The sequence below is a fragment of the Callorhinus ursinus genome, unplaced genomic scaffold (genome assembly GCF_003265705.2).
Source record: "Callorhinus ursinus isolate GAN/ISIS: 27379988/994484 unplaced genomic scaffold, GSC_fseal_2.0 scaffold19, whole genome shotgun sequence".
NCBI lineage: Eukaryota > Metazoa > Chordata > Mammalia > Carnivora > Otariidae > Callorhinus > Callorhinus ursinus.
The window spans coordinates 29,007,654-29,028,162 of NW_027397081.1; the positions used below are offsets into that span (position 1 = coordinate 29,007,654).

At 44.7% G+C, this 20,509-nt stretch overlaps 1 protein-coding gene across 4 annotated transcripts in view; it reads right to left on the reverse strand.

The window, feature by feature from the left end:
* The window catches only part of OPCML (opioid binding protein/cell adhesion molecule like), a 1,085,195-nt gene extending 1,064,906 nt beyond the window's left edge, over positions 1–20,289 (reverse strand). For 2 of the 4 annotated variants that reach the window (XM_073903999.1, XM_073904001.1), the window contains exon 1: positions 19,846–20,289. In XM_073903999.1, the coding sequence (XP_073760100.1) occupies positions 19,846–20,099 (254 nt within the window). In that variant the 5' untranslated portion in view covers positions 20,100–20,289. The remainder of the gene's footprint in view (positions 1–19,845) is intronic. The other 2 variants (XM_073903998.1, XM_073904000.1) reach the window with 2 other exon arrangements.
* Between the last annotated feature and the right edge of the window lie 220 nt (positions 20,290–20,509).

The window sequence follows — 20,509 nt, forward strand, 5'->3', positions numbered from 1 at the left end:
GCTTTACCCACATGTTATCATAGATGAACTCTTCATGTTTCTATGTAATCATTTCCTTGACCTCTTTTAAGGTTGAAGTTTCACAGAGCTTAGTGTCTGGGACTCTTCTCTTTCTCTCTCTATTACTTCCCTGTATGATCATTTAACCTTGTGACTTTAAATATCATCTACATGCCAAATGTAACCTCTGGCCCCAGACACAACCCCCACCCCATGCACTCCAAACTCATTATACCCAGCTGCTTACTCTACATATCTGGTAGATATAGAAAGTTCAATGTGTCCAAAATAAACTCCTGGTCCTTCCCCAAAATTCTGTTCCACCCATACATTTCCATCACAGTTGATGTCAACTTTATCCTTCCAGCTGCTCAGGTGAAAAAATGTGGTGTCCCCCTTGGATCTACTCTGTCTCACCCCATAGCCAATCTGCCAGCCTGGTAGCTCTGCCTTCAACATATAGCTAGAATCTACTTCTGTCACCTCCCCTGCTATCATCTAGCTCAAATCACCATTATCCTTCGCTTGGATTATGACCATAGCTTCTGCTTGCTTCTACTCCTCAGCATTCAGAATGACCCGTTTAAACAAATTAAGGTTATGTTTCTCCTCTGCTCAAAAATCTGGAAAATCTCCTCATCTAACTCAGAGAAAAAGCCAAATTCCTTATAGAGGAATACAAGGCTGATTTCACTGGGTCCCCCATTATTGCTCTGGCTGCATCTCCTACTACTTACCATTTGCTTACTCCACTTTGCTCACTACACTTGCCTCCTTGCTATTTCTTGAATAAGCTAGGTAGATTCCACTTGCACCATAGTGTCTTTGCCTTAAACAGTGTTTCTCTGGAAAGCCCGTTCCTTCAGATATCCTCATGGCAAACTCCCTCCCCTCCTGCAGTCTCTGCTCACTTGTGCTCTTCTCAATGGACCCTACCCTGTTGCCCTGTTTAAAATCACAATTATCTTCCCCAGTATTCCAAGCCAGTCTCCATACTCTGCTATACTTTTCTTTTTCCATATTACTTCCAATTTTCTAACATACTATAAAATGTACCTAAGTACTATGTTTATTGTTCATTATCTAATTCCCCCACTAGTATATGAGCTTCATAAGAGCAGGAGTCTTTGTTTTATTCGCTGATGAATCCCAAAGTCTTAGAGTAGAGCTTGACCCATGCTAGGCCCCCACGACATATTTGTTGAGTGAATGTAGTTAAAGAGCAATAGCCATGTAAATCTATTTTCAAGAAGTCAGTGAGCAATGAAATATGCCTTTATCCTGAAATTTGAGTATAGCTGCTATTAAAACAAACCCTTCAAGGCATAAAGAAGAACTTTTAATATTACTTGTCCTGCTTTCTGGAATTCATAAACCTAGAGGTTGCAAGTCTATCTTGAAGGAAGCAAGATAGAAGAATCTGAGGAGAAATGCACCATACTTCTGATAATGTGTGAAGTCCGGAACATTAAAAAAATGGGGGAGGGGTTTACATCTTTGACTCTATTTAGAACATGGATATTTAGAAATTTGCAGAGTTATTAAAAGTTCAGGTTTCACCAGCACAACCAGGCATTTTGACATTTAAATTACACAAACTAAATCCACAACAAAGTGAGAGCATTAATGTTTGGGTTACAAAGCCCTGCCATTTTCTTAACACTGTACTTTGGAGGAGGTCTTAGATTATTCCCCTACTTTTCTCTAACTACTTTACCTCCTATCTCCTATTTCCCAGTCAATTCCCAGACATCAGTGCATGTGGTTAATGGAATTCTTGGTCAGCTTCTCCATGAATTAATCCTCCGCTCCTTTAAAACCTCATCTCAAATGTCCCCTCTTCTGGGAAGTGTCCCTGAGGAAACTGAGAGAGCAGGTTTCTTCCTTATTTAAATGATTTCATAAGATGGTTTCTGCAGAAGATTGCAGAGGTAACACACTGTGATGTGTTTATGTATTTACAGGACTGTAAGGACAGTGACCTTGGCTTAGTCATCTTGCTATCCTGATCACTAGTGCCTGATAGGGAGTAAGCACTCAACCAGTGCCAGTTACACAAATGACCTTGTAGAATCAACTGTATGTGGAGTTTCACAAGGAAATAGCTTTTACCTAAACCAAATCTGGCATTTATAATGGTTCTTGAAAAGATCCTAATCAGTAAGCTCGATCCCAGAAATTAACAGTTTAGCTTCTAAAATTATTGTTGTCAACAACATAGCAGCAGAGAAATCAGGCCAGCGGGGCCAGCTGAATATAGAAAGAAAGATGTGATTCAGAATCCCAAAGGGTCAGTCCTTCCACAACAAGTCCCTCTACGGCTGTAAAGGATTCTGTAACAGGGAATTAGAGAGCACATCCTATAAGATAAAGAGATGCCTCAAGACTAGTCAAGACCATAAGAAAGACATCCCAGGGCTGTAGTAATAGATCACATCATCTGACATCTGCACAATCTTAAGAGCTCCAACACTGTCAGTGTTCGCAATAGGGGTCATAAGAGGCTTGAATGCAAATGAGAAACCAATACAGGGAAGGTCAAATAATTATCAGATATACTTTCTGCAATAGCTACTTACAAGGGAGGTATTTGGGCTGCTCCTTAGGTTTGGAGCCCTAAGACAAGTGACCTCTTGAATATGGGTTTGATGCTTTGGGCTACAGGTCACTCACGAAGGGGCTAAAGGGAGAGGGAGCCATCAAACATCTCTAGTTTGTTTTTGGCAGTTCCATTTCTCCTTACCTGTGTCTTTCTCTTCACCTGGAGCTCTTGACATTCCCTGTTACCAAAATCATTGTGGGCAGGACTGTTCATGTTCTGCCAAAGATCCCTCCTTTTCTTTAAAAAGTAACCCAGAAATTCTAGTCAAGAGTTTTTTTGTTTTTGCTTTTTGGTTTTTGTTTTTCTGTTTTTTGCTTTGTTTTGTTTTGCTTAATATCTAGAGCCCTTCTCCCTTTCTTGATTTGTAGGAGACTCCTTTCCTTCCAATTTGGCACAATACTTTTAGTTGATCTCAAAACTCCACTGCCACAATTGTACAGGGGTCTACCCTATCATTTACAATGCACTAATTTCTAGATATTGCATTTAGTTTCAGTTTTAGGTCTCTGTGCACAGGAACCATATCTGGGCTGTCGCTCTCACTCCTGACTACCCTCAAGCTAATAGACTAAAATCTAAGTCTGCCCTGAAGAAAAGTTACTGGAACAGTTTGGTTAATAAAAATTGTGTGTTCAGTGACAGAGTCGGTCCAGCTACACTGAGTAATAACATAGTTATGGCTTAGATTGTTCATATCTGTTTTAATCCATACCTTCCATTCCAGAGAACAAGCCTGCTATTATGCCTATATTATCAAATATCTTCCTCTTGTTAACCATTCTTATAAACTATTCTCAGAGAGCACCTGGCACAGATGAAGAAGTTAATAACCTGATTTACAGGTTCTGGATAAACAAAATTTTCAGCGAAACAAAAATTGAGAACTAGGAGCCTCTCACAGATTTTAAACCAGACTAGGTCAGAGGATCGGGCCTATGACATAAGAAGAAAATCCATCTTTCATTAGCTGGAGGAAAGACAACTGACATAAATTAGAGGGGTTCCTAAGATACTGTACTGACCACCTAAAACCACAGACACAGTAATTCTCAACTCGGAGCAACTTTGTTCCCCAGGGGATCTTTGTCTATGTCTAGAGACATTAGTTGTCATAAATTGAGGGGTGCTACTGGTGGATAGAGGTGGCCAGGGATGCTGCTAAAGGTCCCACAATGCACAGATTCTCCCACAACAAAGAAGTACCCTGCCTAAAATGTCAATAGTGCCAAATTAAAAAACCATGCTGTGGGGTCATTAGGAAAACCAAGTTCAAGAAGCTAAGACAAAACTATAACAATTACAAACTGAAGCATTACTGAAGGGTCAAACCAGCTTTATGAGCTGCATAGTGAATGTGCTCCAGATAACAAACCAGGAAAATGAGGAATGAATGTAAAGTGTGGGTTGGATTTCCAAATGGACTTAAACTATGTCAAGCGAGAAAGGAAACAGTTTTATTACCAGTCCGGAAAAGCCAGAAACCCAGGTGAGAAATTTTGACAGACATCTTTAAACAAGGTCTTGTTTACCCCAGGATCAGAGTAGGGTTCCAAGGAACAGAGCTCCTGGATTCTGCCTAGGACTGTCCCCCAAAAAGCAAGTTTCTACTGGTATTGAAAACTGCGCAGATCTCACAGTGCTGCCCATGCATCTTACCCTCAGTTCCACAGAGTGGGATGGATAGTATAATATCAAACTTGGAAGGTTTAGAATGTGGAGCAAAATATTGGCTTGCACGCCTACTTAGCTCTGTCAGCCCAACAACATTGTGTTAGCTTGGGTCCTCCAAGAACCATACAATAAGGGAGGACTAAATGTGCAAGACATTTATTAGGGGAAACATCTCTGAGGGAAAATGGAAACGGAAGTGGGCAAGGCTGGGAGAGCCAGCAGGCTGCAGTGCCTTTCTGATCCCTAGTGAGTTGTTGGTGGGGTGATGGCCAGGAAGGGGAGGGCAGCAGGCAGCAAATCTGGTAAAAACAGAGAATGCCTTGTAGTTCTAGGGAAATTTTGGCAAGGCCCTTGGGGAACCTCAAATTAAAGTTGCCCAGAAGAGGAAACCATGTCTCCCAAGAATGAACCTGACCTAGTATCTCTGTCCTGATCAGTCACTGGCTGAGAGCAGCCTGTGAGAAACATGGCCTCAAAGCCAACATAGCAATGGGCTTGAGAGAGCAGATGGTGGGATAATTGTTTAATTATATTTACTGTAGCCTAAGATCTGAAAGACACATTCTCATGGCTGCCACCAACACCAGGACAAGACTTCAGTCACCTGAGGATAAAAGCTATGCTCAGGAAACAGTGTCCTTTCCAATTTTCCTTATTGTTAGTCCTTTCTATATATGTGCATTACTATGGTCTAATAATATCCCTTCTGAAAAATTCTAACCCTTCCTCTGCTGGATTTTTCCTCAGAGGAAAAGGTACTTCTCAAGCTAAGTCGGGAAAGCTAGGACCTCCATGTCTCTACAGTAGGTGGTCCTTGCAGAAGAGCTGGCAGAGAAGGAAAACAGTGAGAACTCTAGAGATGAAGAATCATGAGCTGTTGAAATGGCTGGTCCTTGTCCTCAGCTTTTTCTTCTAAAGAATATTTTGCATTTATTTCCCTTCAATGGTCTTTTTTGATAAACAAGAGAATATTCCTGATATTGGTCTGTATTCACTGACATGTAACTCATTTTTTTAACCACAATAGCAGTGTTGAAGAACATTGCAGTTGCTGAAGGATGGGGTCCTCCATAGCAACCATATTGTACCAATATCCAGAGTGATCTATGGCCAAGGACACATCCCCATTCTAAGTCCAAGAGAGAAGCAACCAGAGCTGAGTCATTAGAAGTGTTTTGCCAAGGATGATTTGACATTTCTGTCTTGATTCTAATCCGAAGGACAGAGTATGACTTAGTGCAGTAGTCAGTCTCCAACATGGTGCTAGCCTCCGGAGATGGTCTGAGTGTTACAATGATGTGAAGGAAAGGAATGTTAGAATTCCTGTTTTTATTCATTTTTATCTTATCTTTTTAGTCATCGTGTGTGTGTGTGTGTGTGTATATATATATATATATATATAGCAACATATTATCATTTCTACATAAATAAATCCACTGTGTGTACATACTTTAAAACAAAAATTTCAGAGCCACTGACAATACAGTGGGTCTTATTTTTTTTTTTAATAGCAAAAAAAGATGGTACAAAACAAGTGAAGGTGAAGCTACTCTAGTTGCTAAGGGCAGCTGTGGTCAGGGAGTGGGGAATAGACTCCCATCCTCTTAGCTGCAGCAGAACCTTAGGGCTCTGAACAACACAAATAGAACACCATAGGCAGCAGGATATGGAGCTGCAGGAAGTGATCTAAGAGGCAACGTCTTGGGGGAAGAAAACTAATTAGAGCTGAGCCAGCTCCTGAGTAAAGCCATCAGCGTGAAGAGTCCAAACAACTATGGAAGAGCCAGGTTATAGAACTGAACAGGGGAAGCATCCTAGGCAAGAGTAAAGTATTTCTGAAGAGGATATTGGAGATTGGAGGAGGTTCCAACAGCACTGAGTAGATGAGTAACTACGGCAGCTTTAAAAGAGACATCTGTAGCCATAGGTGAGTGCAAGGAGGGAACAAGCAAGGATATCCCCCTGGGTAAGCATCACCTACCAGATTAACAAGGAAGACTAAAGATTTCTTAAATTCCCTTCCATTTCTGACATCCTATGATGTTGAAGACTACAGATCCAGGAAGAAATACTTCCCTCTCTCACTCCAAAGTGGAGTCCTATGACATTTCTGCTTCTGATGTTACAGAGACATAACCTTCAAAAGCAAAAAGAGATTATTTTTTTTTCAGGGAATGGGGGATAAACTCCCACCTACTTAGCTGCAACCAAACCTGTAGGCTTTGGACAAAAGCAAATTTAACCAAGAAAGAGGAGTGGTTAACTTACTAGGAGAAATGATTAATCAAGAGGAGGTATAGAGCGACGGGTGTTTATGAATGGGTGGTAACCAAGGGTAAGCTGGAAGGCAGGCAGTTGTTGCACATACCCAGATGCCCTGTGCTTACTCCTTGGGGTTTTTGATGTTTCTGAGTTGCATGGCTTACCCTCTAATGCCTTGGTCAGGGTCTACCCACAGAGATGTTTCTCCCAGTGGCCGAAAGTCACTATATAGCACTTCAACATTGGGAAGGTACTCTGCTCTGAGGCAACAACATCTTCAGGCTGACTTCCTCCTCCCTGATGCATTATCAGTCCTACTTGCTGGGTGGCTGTCTCATCCTCTGCCTCTGTCTCTGTCCCTGTGCCCTCTTGTTTGGTGGTCTGGTGCTTCATCTTTTCCCTCCTTGTCTTTGACTTTCAATAATGCCTAGTTCCACTTTCTTCTAACTTTCCTTCCAGCTCTGACACTTGCTGCATGGCTTCACACTCACCCTCACATCCACCACCAAATGTTCAGTGCAAAGGAGGAAACCTTAAAGACTTTTGAGAGAGTACTTAAGATATTTCTTATGTACCCATTTCTTTGAGCACAATGAAGTCCAATCACAGACCTAAGTGAGGGATCTGCTGATAGCTAACTAAGCCCTATGACCAACATCTGGAAGCCATAAAAGATAGATAAGTTACACTGGAGAGCTTTCTCTTCATTCAAAAAAATCTATCACAGCCACCCCCTTCCCAGATGCCATCATCAAAAGGCAACAGAAAAATATAGTCATGAAGAATTGAAAATAAAGAGGAAAAAAGAATGTAGGATTCATTTAAAGGGGGGAAAAAGCTATTATGTATCTTTGACTTCTTCCCCATCCTCCTGAACTCTCTTCCATTACTTCTGTTCTTCAACCACAGCGTAAAATCTGATTTTGCTACTTTTTTGATACCTGTGGCCCTCACAGGCACATAGACTTCAGTGATGCATCTGGAAGTCCTAACCTGTGGAAATGTCAATGGTTCTCTGCACCTTTAATCTATAAGCAGATATGCCTACCAGAAGAGCCTGACTTTCATGCTCTGCCCTGACTGACTGGCTTCCAAAGAAGCATCTGTGGAACTTGACCATGTCAACACAGCTTCTGATGCGTATGAGTGAGATCCAGGGCTGGGAGTTGGGAACTGAACAGTTCAAAACCAAAGTTAGAGAGTGCAGCCCTACATCTCTGAGAGTCTGCCCATCCAAAGCTAGCCCTACAGATCTTTACAGATATTAAAATCTGATGAAAAAATGATTTTTTTTCTAGTTCCAAAAGGGAGCTAGAGCAGCACCCTACCTCACTCCAGATGAGACAAAGACTCAGTATGCAGTTAAGGTTTAAGCAAGCTCTACCCAATCCAGAGACCTAGCTTATCATCAAGGTCCACAGACTTTAACTACTCAGAAGACAGTCCAGCAACATGGACAGAAAAACTTATCGAGTGTAGTGTGCTTAGGGGATTCTTGGTCTCAAGGGTCCTTTTCAGAACTGTGGGCCACTTCACCATCTCCACTCAAGCTGGGTCTTTTTCTGAGGCTACTTAAGCTGAGCATGTTGGATTAGGGCAGGGTATAAGACAGGTATGTGACTCAAGCAATTACCCGCTTTCTACCATCCAAGCAACACTAGTGAATCAATGGATCTCATTCTGGATTCAGCCCAGCATAGGTTGCATGGGTTTGTGGAGACCTGAGATGCTGTATAGTTTCCCCTCAGGCCTGGGCAAAGAGGAATCTTATCTCTAGGGATTCACTAATCAGCCCAAATGGGGAGGAATTAGTCAATCCCCTCTCCAGTATGTGTTTAGGAGAGCCAAAGAGGACCCCTCTTCCCACAAAAGTACTCTCTTCATCAATTCACTGCTCCCTGAAATTCTACTTTAAGTTGTGACAATACATCAAGGAGGCAGGTGTCCTCACCCCAGGCCTGGCACTCACAGGGCTTCAGAGCACTCTTTCGCCTGACTTTAGGCTCCATACTAGAGCTCTTCTCAACCCCATCTGAGTTTCTTTCATCCCAACCCAAAAAGCAGAATTCGTGTTCTCGGAGGGCCAGAGAAAGCACTTACCAGTGCTCTCCATGGAAAAAGGAAAAACCAACCAAACTTTGCTTTATGACTAGAGAAGTAAATGCAGGAGTTCCCTGAAATAGGCCTCCTCCTCCAAAACAAATGCCACAGGCAATTTGGTATATGCCCCACTGCCAATTATAACCATAACCCATGACAGTCAGAGCAAGACAGAAAATCAGGAGTAAGGACATTGACACAGAAAAAGAAGAGAGAAATGCCCAGACAGAAGTGGCCAACCCAAGTGATGCAATAAGACCTGGCAGCCTGGAACTGTAGAGCATTTCCGAGAGGGCACATCTAAGAAACCAGGGAAGGTTTCTTACCTCCCTTCTAGCCACCCTGGGAAGTAGGTAAAGAAGTACTTTTTTCCTGTTTTACAAAGAGGATTAAGAGTCCTGAGGAGGTTGAACCACTTGGCCAAGGCCATCCAGTTCATAAATGCAGGGACAAAACCATGTCTTTTGGTTCCTAGGTCAGGTGCTTTCATGATCTTCCATAAGGCAATGGTAGAGAGCTAACTGCCTACTTCAAAAACAAATAATTTAAAAGAAACGAGGAAAGAAACAGTTGTCCAGGTCATAATAAAGAAACTGTCCGGTCTTCATGGACATCATGGGAGCTAAATTGGTGGCAATCGTAAGGCAGTTCCCTTTTACTCCCAAGACTTTGCCCCAAACAAAAAGAGGGTAAGGCCCATCAGGGAAAGATACAGAATCCTGATAGTGGTTTTCGTCATCCCTCCCCTTCTGGGCCTCACCCAAAGAGGCATCCACCCTGGTGCCAAGTAAGACTGGGCACTCTCTTCTCCATGGGATAAAGCCAGAGGACTCCCAAGGAAACTCCAGCTTCTCTTGGAGCCTGTAGGCTGACGGGCTATTTCCATCTGCCACATTCTCTCTTCCAACATTCTCTTCTCTTTGAGGAGAGTGGGAAATCCCTTGGCACTGGGCTGTTCAAAAGAACAAGGTTGGCTTGTTCAGAGAAGCCAAAGGCTTCTTTAGGCCTATCTTCCTAGAAACAGAAATGCCCATGAGTGCTTGGCCCCACCACTGTCATGTTTTAGCAATCCTACCATCTTACATATATTGTTGCATTCATCCTTGGTTGTACCTGGCTTATCTTTGAACTCTTGCTCTCTGTTCTGCATGTGTCTACAAGCTGCTTTGAAAACCTAGTGTTTTGATTGCACCTATGCCCATGTTGTCCATTGTGAAGGCAATTTGATGGTGTAGGAGTTGGGGGGTAAAAAGACCTAGATCTTTTGGCTCTTTAATTCACTAGCATACAGGATAGTTAGCATGTACATGGATGTGCTTGGTACACTGCAAGTCACCATCATTAATATAGAGACTCAGGCATTCTCAGTGTGGAGTTTCTCCTGCTTAGTTCAGAGCCAAGACCAAATAGATAAGTTTAAAATAGATATTTTGATGGTATAGTGATGATAAAGGCAGGTGCTTTTCATAGTATATAGACCAAGTAAGTCGGGTGGACACATGTCTGAAATTTGATACTGTACTACTCTGAGCATATCATTCTGCATATCAAGAAATGATTGATTTTAAGACATCTCCCAGTTCAGTTACAAAGGTCCTTCAAAGTATGAGAAAGCCTCTGAAAAGGACAAGGCTTCTCTTTTGTTTCTTGACCCCTCACCTTAATCGTTGGGCAGAAGATACTGTGGAGTTGCCCTGTTCCACGATGTTCTTTGTGCACTAAGATGAGAGAGCTTCAGGGCAACAGAGTAGTGGCCAAGGTTACAAGTTCCTTTTCCAATAGTGTACCAGAGAGGGGGACAAAGTTCAGCTCAGCCCTTTACTATCACACTGAAATGACACAAGGCAGGCTATGAACACAGGTTATTGAAAAACTCTGTGTTCAAACATTGGCTCAGTCACTATCTGATAATGTGACCTTAAATAAGATACTTGGACTCCTTTGTCTCAGTGTCCTCATCTATAAAATGAAAGGAATGGATTAGATCATCTCCAAGGGCCCTCTCAGTTTCAATGACCTTTACTTTTCAAAATAAATTACTTTAATTTATCCAGGTGGTTGATCTTGGGGAGAGGTCATGCATTCTTTCCTATCATCATGATAATATTTGGGAAATGGTTGTATTTTTGTGCCCCAAAATCACTCAAGTCCAATCAAAACTCTCTAAAATGCCTGATTTCTTCCAGTAAATAATGAGGGGAGAAATCTAGCAGTTAACACAAGAGCTCTTTACAATCCTTCTGATGGATTGGGGTGTTGAGTGATGCAATCTTACGCTTCCACATTAAACCCTTGAGAGGACACCAGTTAAGGAGCTGAGATTATTAGACTTCCAGAAGTGATGAAATTTCCAAAAACAATCTGTTCTCTGTCTCATGGAAAGATTACACCTAAACTGAAAGAGATGGCATGTGAGCAGGAATTTGAGGACAGATACTCTTCTCAATGCCCCCCAAAGGGCTGTCAGTGCTTATTGTGGGCTTACTTTTAGATTCGATTCTTCAGACATATAAGGCACACCCATGACATTCTTGTAAAAGTTCTCAAGTCATCTATGTCTCCCCATTCCACCCACCACTAGCTGTTTCCCATCTGACCTACTGCAGTGGCCTCCCACTGGCCTGCCTCCTTCCATGTTTGCTCACCTCTAATCCATTCTGCAAATGCAACAAGAACAAGATTCAAACATGTAACTCATGATCATCACTCCCACCACATGAGTCACAACAATGGTATCCCATCACTTCTAGAATAAAGACCAAAATGATAAACATGACCTTCGGGGGAGCAAGAGTTGCATCTTCTGACCCCTTCCCAGCTGTCTCATCTTATCTTGCACCGAACTCCCTACCTCTCCACTCCAGCTGAATAGGATGTCCTCTGATTCTTTCTGCTATGCTGTCTCTGCATATCTTGTTCACTCTGCCCCTTCCTCTGCCTCCACCCTTAGGTTTGGATAATTTTCACTCTTCCTCCTTCAGATATCAGCCCAGTTGTCTCTTTCATGGGAAAGCCTTCACTGGCCTCCCTGGCAATATCAAGCCCTCCTTATAGGCAATCATAGCAGCATACACTTCCCCTTTCAAAGCCTTATCTCAGTTGTGACTTCACAACCATATAGGTATTTATTTGATGCATGTATGTCTAGCCCACTAGACTGTAAACTTCACAAGAACAGGGACCATAATGATTTTTGTTCAGGCATTGCATTCTCAGTGCCTAGCATAGTGCTTGCCACATAATAATCACTCAGTAAATAACATGTCAAATAAGTTAATGTGCTTGGCACTTAGAGCACTCCAAGATGAATAACACAAGATGTCCTGCTGTTCAGAATCCCACAGCCATGAAATCGCAAGTCTGAAATAGGAAAGGCTTAAAAAAATGGGTATAAGAAATGAGAAAGGCCCTTGTAAATTTCTTCTGATTCATTGAGCCCCTATACCTTTTCCATATGAACATCAACCCATTTAAGAATCACTTGCTCAAACATAACTCACTCCTACACTATCAGCCTCTTCTTATCTGTAACCCAACTTTTTACTTCTTGTGAACAACACAATTCCTCCTTCTATTGGTACAGTGTATACTTGTTGGCACCACGGGCATGACTCTAAGTTTCAAATAATTGGGGCCATGTCAACAGACATCCTGCTTAAATCTGCTAAGTAATTTGGGTTTGCATTAAACCAATAGCCCACATCAGGGCCCACATCTGTGTTTACGGAACAACTCTCACTGTCAGTCGTGTCTGTCGCAACATGTGACGTGAGATCTGAAAACATGCAGCTCCAGTTCTGAGCTGTTGTGTGTGTTTGGTTGGTAGCTCAGAGCTGGTGTTTATTGACAAGCATGAACATTGGAGTGAATAATCATTATAAGCATTCTTTGCACATTTCCATCTCCCATTAGCAGAGTGCATCTCCATGCCTCTCTGTCCTCACTCTGCAGATGGGGAAGTGGATGGGCAGGCTGAGACCCAGGGTCCCAGACGCCTTTGAGCATTCAATGGGATAGAACAGAATGATAGGAAAGATAACCTGACACTTTTTATTTGTGTGACCTTGGCTGATTACCTGTCCATTTGTCCATTCAATTCATCCACTCACTTATCCAATCAACAAATACTTTTGGAGCACTTGTTTAATAGCTGCCACTGTGCTAGGCACTGAGGATATGCTGGAGAACAAAACAGATGAGTTCCCTACCTCTGTGGACCACAGTCTAGGGAGGAAAAGAGACCTAAAACAAAGAATTACTTTAAATACATGGGCTCACAATGTTAGAAGAAACCTGATATTGTGGACTTGCTTAATAAAGAGGGAGATCTAACCTAATTTAAAGCATGGAGAACGCTCTGGGAAGCAGTAGTGAAGCTGAGCCTTGAAGGGTGGAATGAAAGTTTAGACAAAAACAGCATGATAAGAGGATCAGAATTTTCCAGGCCTAGTAACCTCACAGAGGAAGCCCTTGAAGAAAGAAAGAAAATGGTGTGTTTGGGAAACTGAGCAAGTCCAGAGTGGTTAGAGTCACAAGCTGGGAAGGGAGAGAGGTGTGAGTTGAGATGAAATGAGACCAGGGGCTTATTATGACAGGGGGACCATGTTGAGTACTTTGGACTCATTCTAAAGGCAACCAGAAGTCTACCTAGAGTTTTAAGCAGAGCAAAAATCAGATCAGAGTTGGGCAACATCTGTCTGGCCTATGTCACAGTGACTTTGAGGAACAAATGAGGCCAAAGATAAATTCTCCAGGTAAACCATAAAGCTTGGGACCATCATTATTCTTAGTATAACCACTAAACAAACTCCCATGAATGGTAAAGCCTGCAAAAATTCCCTGGGAAAAAAGGTTTAAAAATGACCACTCAGGCCATTTCAGAGGCTCTGTCCCTTGAAATGCCAAACATGATGGTTTTCTCCATGTTGGATTTGAATGTGTCATCCGACTGTCACTTATCATCCCCCATGAACATACAAGCAGCCATTCCAATCAATGGCCTGTGTCCTAATGCATCGATTCATCTTGGCCTTTCCATGGGTCTCTCTGCACAGCATCTCTGCTCATTAAAGGGAATGTGCCTGCATCATAATGATAATGCTCTGCATTTACCCAGCACATTGCCCAGGGGTGTCTCAAAGCATTTTGCAAACGTTTAATTAAGTTAGTTTAGTGACTGCAAGGGAGTCCCTAGTGTCTCAGCACCAAGGGGTCTGTCTGGGTGGGAGGGAGGTGATAGCAACAAGTGCAAGGCCTGCCTCCAGCACCAGCTCTGGAGAACAGGGGCCAGGGGGACCATGTGCAGGGGGTCTCTGCAACACTAGGGGGAAGCACTCACACATGCTTGGTCGTGGCTCTATCTGGTAGAGGCAGCCTGTAGGCCCTCTGCCATAGGTGCCCACAGGGAGAGCACCAAGGCCTGGAGGCCACTGCTGGGAGTATGGAAGGGCAGAGATAGAAGTCAAGAGGAAGTGGCTTGCCTTCTTTAAGAAGTTGTGAATGTGATTTTGAAGGTAGCTAAACTCTCATCTGCAAGTGTGTGTGTCTTTGTGTGTGTGTGTGTTGACATGAGGAAGCGAAGGTGAAGAGAGGAGGGAATGTGGATTCACACACACCGACAGGAAGGCAATCTTAAGCAAATTGTCTTAAAGTTTTTCTCCGGTTATAGGATTACATTTTGCTCTACCCTCAGAAGTACTTTCAGTTTTGCCCCAAGCCTTACAAACACCACTGTCTTGGAGTAGAGAGCTCAGTGGTGTAGAAATCTGGTAAATGGAACAATATCCATGACCTGCTGTGTTACTACCTCCTTGCCCTCCAGGGAAAGGTGGAGGTAACCAAGGCCTCACAGATTAAGAAGCAAAGTCCAAGTCTCAGCCCCCCACCAGCAGCATAAAAAGGCAAGAGGGACAAATGTCTCCAGGAGCTTGGTGTCTATAGCAGGGGCGGAAGGAGTAGGAGAATAGAGCAGAGCTGCCCCAAGGTGATGCCAGCCTGTGTCCCTCCTCCAAGTGCCTGCCCAGGCCCTGTGTCTGGAAGGTGTCATTCAGCATCCAGAGGTGCTAATATCCACTGCTTCTGACAGCCTGGCTTGTCAGCAGCCACAGGCCATCTGTGGGCTGACACTTGAGTTCACTGACAGGAATAGCCAGGCTTCGCTTTCCCTCTGTCTTCTGTCCCCAGCCCTAACCAGCTGCAAGCAGATGGCAGCAGGCCATGAGCCCCTCTTCAGTGAGCCAGGGACAGGAAAGCCATAGCACATAGGCCGTGGGTGATGGGGCTCCTGGAGTATCACTATCCAAGGCTGATAAACAAGTCCATGTCCATAGCAGCCCACCAAAAATATTGCAAAACAATATTTTGGAAGACCATGGGGGCCATGTCTGCTGCCCTAGTTTTCAATGCAGAGAAACCAAGGCCTAGGAAACTCAAAGTCAGCATGCATATCTCATTGGGAGTCCAAAAGGAGAATGCTGAATAATTTCCTGTTTTACTGGATCTTTGTTTCTTGGGGCAGGAGAGTATCTTACTTAATAGATTTTGTTTAATTAGAACTTGTCTTCCTGGATAAATGAAAGGATGAATTATATTCAGCTAACTTTCATCACTGTGGTAAAGACAGTAAACACCCGTGAGCCGGTATGGTCCCAGCTTGTCTTCCTCCTTCAGCAATAAGGAGTGCTCACTCCTTCTATGTGCAAGCCTCTCTTCAGAATGAGGTGCTTTTGTTTTTGCTTTTAATGACAAAAATTCAGAAATGTTCCACTTGTTTTCATCTAACTTACACTTTTGGCTACTCTGTCCAACTGGAAACAAGAAGCATACATCACAGCAACCCATTCTACAGATTTGTAGGCTGAGATTCGAGAGAATACCTTCAGCCAACCAAAGAAAACTCAAAGAGCTCCTTCCCAGGTCTCAGTCCTCTGCTTTTCACACTCTTGGAGGTTTAGGGGGAGTCCCACCTCATGGTATTTGTACTCTGCCCTGTGAAGCTCTGACACAGGTTTGAGACCGGGAGTAGGAACATTAGTATAGGGGTCAGTGGCTGACATGGGAGGCTCAGGCCCAGAGTTGCTACATAACAAATCCAAGGCAAGTGCCAACTGTCTTAGGAATCTCCTTCTGTAATTTTCCAGGCTACAGAGACATGGCAGAGGGTTCTAAGAATGACAGAGACACAGAGCAGAAAGGACTGAAGCAGCACACAAGCACCTCAAGCTATTCGGCATCTCTGATTAATCTCAGGTTGAACAACGCTGCCTGGCTCCAGGCTACTGAAAAAGCCATCTTTATGAGGCTGCCGACACCTGTCTCCTTCTCAGACCTGCTATTGCCACTGTGCCAATGCTGAGGGCTGACAGCATGTAGTCTGACCTTATTAACATGCCCATCATTTGTAAGGGATTGAGGGCCACAGGGGAGGTGGGAAGAGAGGGGCACAAATCTATGATTGGCAAAAGGATGACGAGGTCTTGATCATAACTGGATGCTCAGTCCTTGTTCATATCTCATATCTCATTTATAGTGAGTCTAGGGCTGGGATTCTCCCATGGCAAAAAGTTCTCCTATTGGGTCCCTCATGCAAACCAGGCCATCTTAGCTGGCTCCTCAACTCTGTGCTGGTCATGAGGTAAGAGACGGGGAAAGAATTCATGCAAACTTGGCTGTAGAGTTCACGCCAGGACTCACCCCAAAACCAAGCATTCCAGCCCAAGGAGCCCAAGGCCCAGGGCACTTCCCTGCAGGAGGATGTGAGTAGGTATGTGGGTGTAAAGGAAGAACCCTACACCTCACAGAGCTGTCTAATGCAAGTTCAGGGCTTTCAGACCAAGCCTGATTAAATACCCGACGTGGCTGTCGCCCTGAACCAAGCTGACAGATCTGTGCATGGGCCACCACTCTGTCCAGTCCAGGTAGATGGGGACGCTTTACGGCTAACTACTCTGCTTAGTCATAGAATAGGAGGCACAAGAAGGATGGGCCAAGGAGAAGGGGGCAAACAGGAGGTAATAGTCTGAACTTGAGAAAAGAAGGGCTATGCTGTGCTCCAGGGAACTGAGGGTTGACCACTAAACGCAGCGACACCTCCTCACCTTCACCCCCGTACCATCCTGCCAGGTCTCGAACCTGAAGGGAAAAGGCAGGCAGAAGATGGGTTTCTGTTCTAGCGCTGCAGGCCATAGACACATAGATTTTAAAGTGCAGACCAAGTGAGTTTACAGTGCTTCGGAAGGTTCTGGCATACTTGTTGAAGATGCATGTCTGAGGTGGGGGCAAAGATTCTGCATTTTAATCCCTTTCCCCCACTCCACCCCCAGCCCCACCCTATGATTTGGATGTAAATGTCCTTCCCTCCAGGCTTGCTTCCCACGCTTCCCCCAGTTACTCATATCTTTCCACAAAGCCCCCAGACCTAAGATCAACAAGGCTCCCTGCACAGATCCATCTCTCCTCTTACTTAGGACCACAAAAGCTCATGATCTCAGGAATGTCTTAAGCCCTGGTGTGACCTTTAAATTGTCCACTTAAGCCCTCTCCCCATCTTGGGTGGAGGTTCATTACAGTTTCCTCTTGTTACTTCTTTCCCATCCCCGAGATTCAGCCTAGAAAAGCAATTTATGACCATCGGTCTCCCCCTGGAAGGCACCAAGAGACAACAACATTAGCCTTAAAATTATTCTGGGATGGAAACATGTTTACCAAGACATAGAAACCTGCAGAATAAAATGGCATCGAGGCCTAACCAGGTCAGGGTTTCACTATGACATTAGCTTCTGTCTTAAGACACAGGAAAAGTAAATGGCTAACGAGCTGGCATTAACCCCGATGGGAGAAAAAGCATCGTTTGAAACAAAGAAAGAGAAAAGTCTAAAAACCTTAATGAATGAAGTAAGAGAAGCAAGGAAGAAGAAGTCACAAGTAAGCCGTTTCTGCTCCTCAGAACTTTTGGGCGCAACCAGGTTTCACTTCCCACAGGAACACTTAATGATGTGTTTTCCTTCTCTCCACACACACACTTCCCAAAGCCAACTTTTCCTCCTCCCTGGAAGACCTCTCAGGCCGGGCTCCTGGACAATTAGCATACAGAGCAAGCTCTCCCCTGGGCCTTGGCCTTGCTCCCGTCCACCACACTGAGGGCCAAAGGGCCCGGAGGCTGAGGTCATTCCCTTGAGCACAGCTGGCTTTAGGTACAGAGGCTTCTCCAGCAAGCAAGGTCAACACTCCCCATCAATGGAGTGGAGCTGTGTTTTCGGGTGCCATGGGACATCTAGAGGGAGGTATCACCCTGATTTCTTCAGGGTGCACTGCAATGCAGCTTCAGCTGACTAAGACTCACCCCCTCCCCTTTTCAGGTGTAATTTTCTGATTCCTGCCGGAAGAAGAACATGCCCACAGCCAAGAGCCCTTGGGCCCCAGCACAGGGGGAGGAGGACGATCTGGCACTAAGAGGTCCCAGAGGCTGCCAGTCAGTCAGCGCACTTGCACACACAGGAAAGTTTGTCTTCTCACACTGTAGACCCAAAGTGCCCACCTGGCTCCCTCTATCAGGCTAGAGCAGGTACTGAGTGCTCCCTGCCTGCCTTGCCTTTCTCCCCTGAACCCTGTCTGGCCAAAACCCCCTCCTAGGTTTGAATCTGGAAGAAGAATGACAGCAACCTGCACCCTGAACTTCTCAGCCTAAAGAACAGCCAGAAACAGGATTATGCAGAGCCCATCTCTGCTACAAAAGGTATGATTTAAAAAAAAAAACAACAACATTAGAAAACATCATACAAGGAATTTCTTCTTTTATTTAAAGTCACTTCTCTCTTCTTTCGCTCCAGTAAACTTTCATTTTTCTAATTTCACTCTGGTAGCTTAGAAATATTAGAGCTTTAATTTCTTGAGAATAAAAACCAAAACCAAGTGATTCTCAATATAAAAATATAAAATTATGTGTTCTACCTATATCAGGATATGTAGGGTTTAAGAATCTCAGAATTTGTGTCTGTGTATATATGTATGGGATATTACATTTAAGGTGATGTTTACCCAAATGCATGTATTTCAATCTGGGGGGGAAAAAGGAAAAGAAAATCCTTACTGGGCTGGGGTTTCATATGGAAACCCCACAGACCCTTTGATGCTGCCTAAAACCTTGGCAAGCATAACCCAATCCCTTCAGCATTGTTTGAAGGATGCCTGCAGGCATTCAGTTGTCTGCTTGCAAACGGCAAGCGTGCAATTATCAAATCTATTAAAATGTGTTGGATTTTGCAACATTTCCACTAAGCTTATTCTGGTAGGATTGCAGCATCTTACCTTTGTCACTGCAGATTTGTTTTCCCCAAACAAGTAACTGCTGTGGTAGGTAGGATCACATCTAAATCACTAGATAAGGTAGGGAAGGTGCTGAGGAGAATCAGGTAAATCCAGATTCCCAGCCTTCCCCAGAAGAACATGCCAAATTCTGTCAAGGGAAATTCACATTTCCCAGGTGAGGAGGAGGAGGAGACGCGGAGAAGATTGTGGATTCCAAAGGCACAATCTGCCCATTTGGTGGAAGGATAAAGAAAGGGTGAGAGCTGATAGAAGGACTGTGTGGAAGGAAGATAAGAAATGCAGGAGCAGAGGAGGATCAGGAGAGCAAGGAGCTGGAGTGAGAGAGTAGGGAGACGGGGTTTGGGAGGGAGGAGGGGAGGGAGGAGTGGAAGGAGAGGAGTGGAGAGAAAAGAGACAGGCGGAGAGACAGGAAAAACAGAGATAAGGGGGCATGGAGAGGTGGAGACTGATTCAGAAATAGAGAGAAACCAGATGGAGACAGAAATAGGGGTGCCCCATCTGTCCTGCAGGTCCCAACACAAGCGGCCAGAAGGATTTACGACTGGGAGTTTCAACCCCTCTTCTCTTACCCCCGGGACCACAACTGGTTAATGCCAGTTGGTGCCTTGCAGAGAAACAGCGGTGCCTCACAGCACAGTGCAGCTCTCGAACCCAGCTCACGGATCGCATCGCAGGGAACAGAGAGCAAATCCTGTGCTGCAAGCATCCGCGTGCATGTGAGTGAGGAGCGGATGTGTGTGCATGCATACAGCAAGCCTACCTCTTTCCCCCACATGCATCTCCCACTCCCTCTCTTCCTCCTGGGCTCTCCTCCTTCCCCCTTCCTCTTCTGCTCTAACATCTCCAAATCGCCCCAGGAATACACAGACCCCTTCCCCTGGTACCTGGGATGAAGAGCAGGGCGGTCGTCGCGGAGAAGACGATCCAGCAGGCGGGGTGGTACATCTTGAGGCTGCGGTGTCTCAGCTGCTGGGCTTGCTGCTGCTTCCGCTGCTGCCTTCCTCTGTGCTGAATTCTGAGCAGGTTTAAATCCAATGTTTGCAAAGGGAGGGAGAGAGCAGAAGAGAGAGGGAGCAAGAGAGAGCGCGCGAGAGATGGGAGCAGGCAGGCAGCCTCTCTGATTTTTTTTCTTGCACATACACACAACTGGTAAGAATCATCAGCACCAATCTGTACAGGGCTCAAAGCAGACCTCCTCCAAGGCACGCATTGGCTCCACTCTGCTGAGCGACACCCGGAGGCTTTCCTATCTGGGAGGCTTGACTCCAAGGGGAGTTGAAGCCTGTCCCTTCCTCACCCCTCACCCGGCACGGCAGTGTGCACTGGTGTCTGTGTCAGTATGCCAGTGTGTGGCTTCCGTGGGCACACACGAGCGCCTCGGTGGGCAGTGGGGAGGAGGCTGGAAGTGTTGGTGTCGTCCTTACCCAAGCAGGGCTCAGGGCACAACAAGAAAGGAACTGTGACTAAAGCCCACGCCAATTCCTTATCATTGTTCTTTCTTCCTGGTCTCCAGGTGGGGGTCCAGAAGGAGCCATAACCCACAGGAAC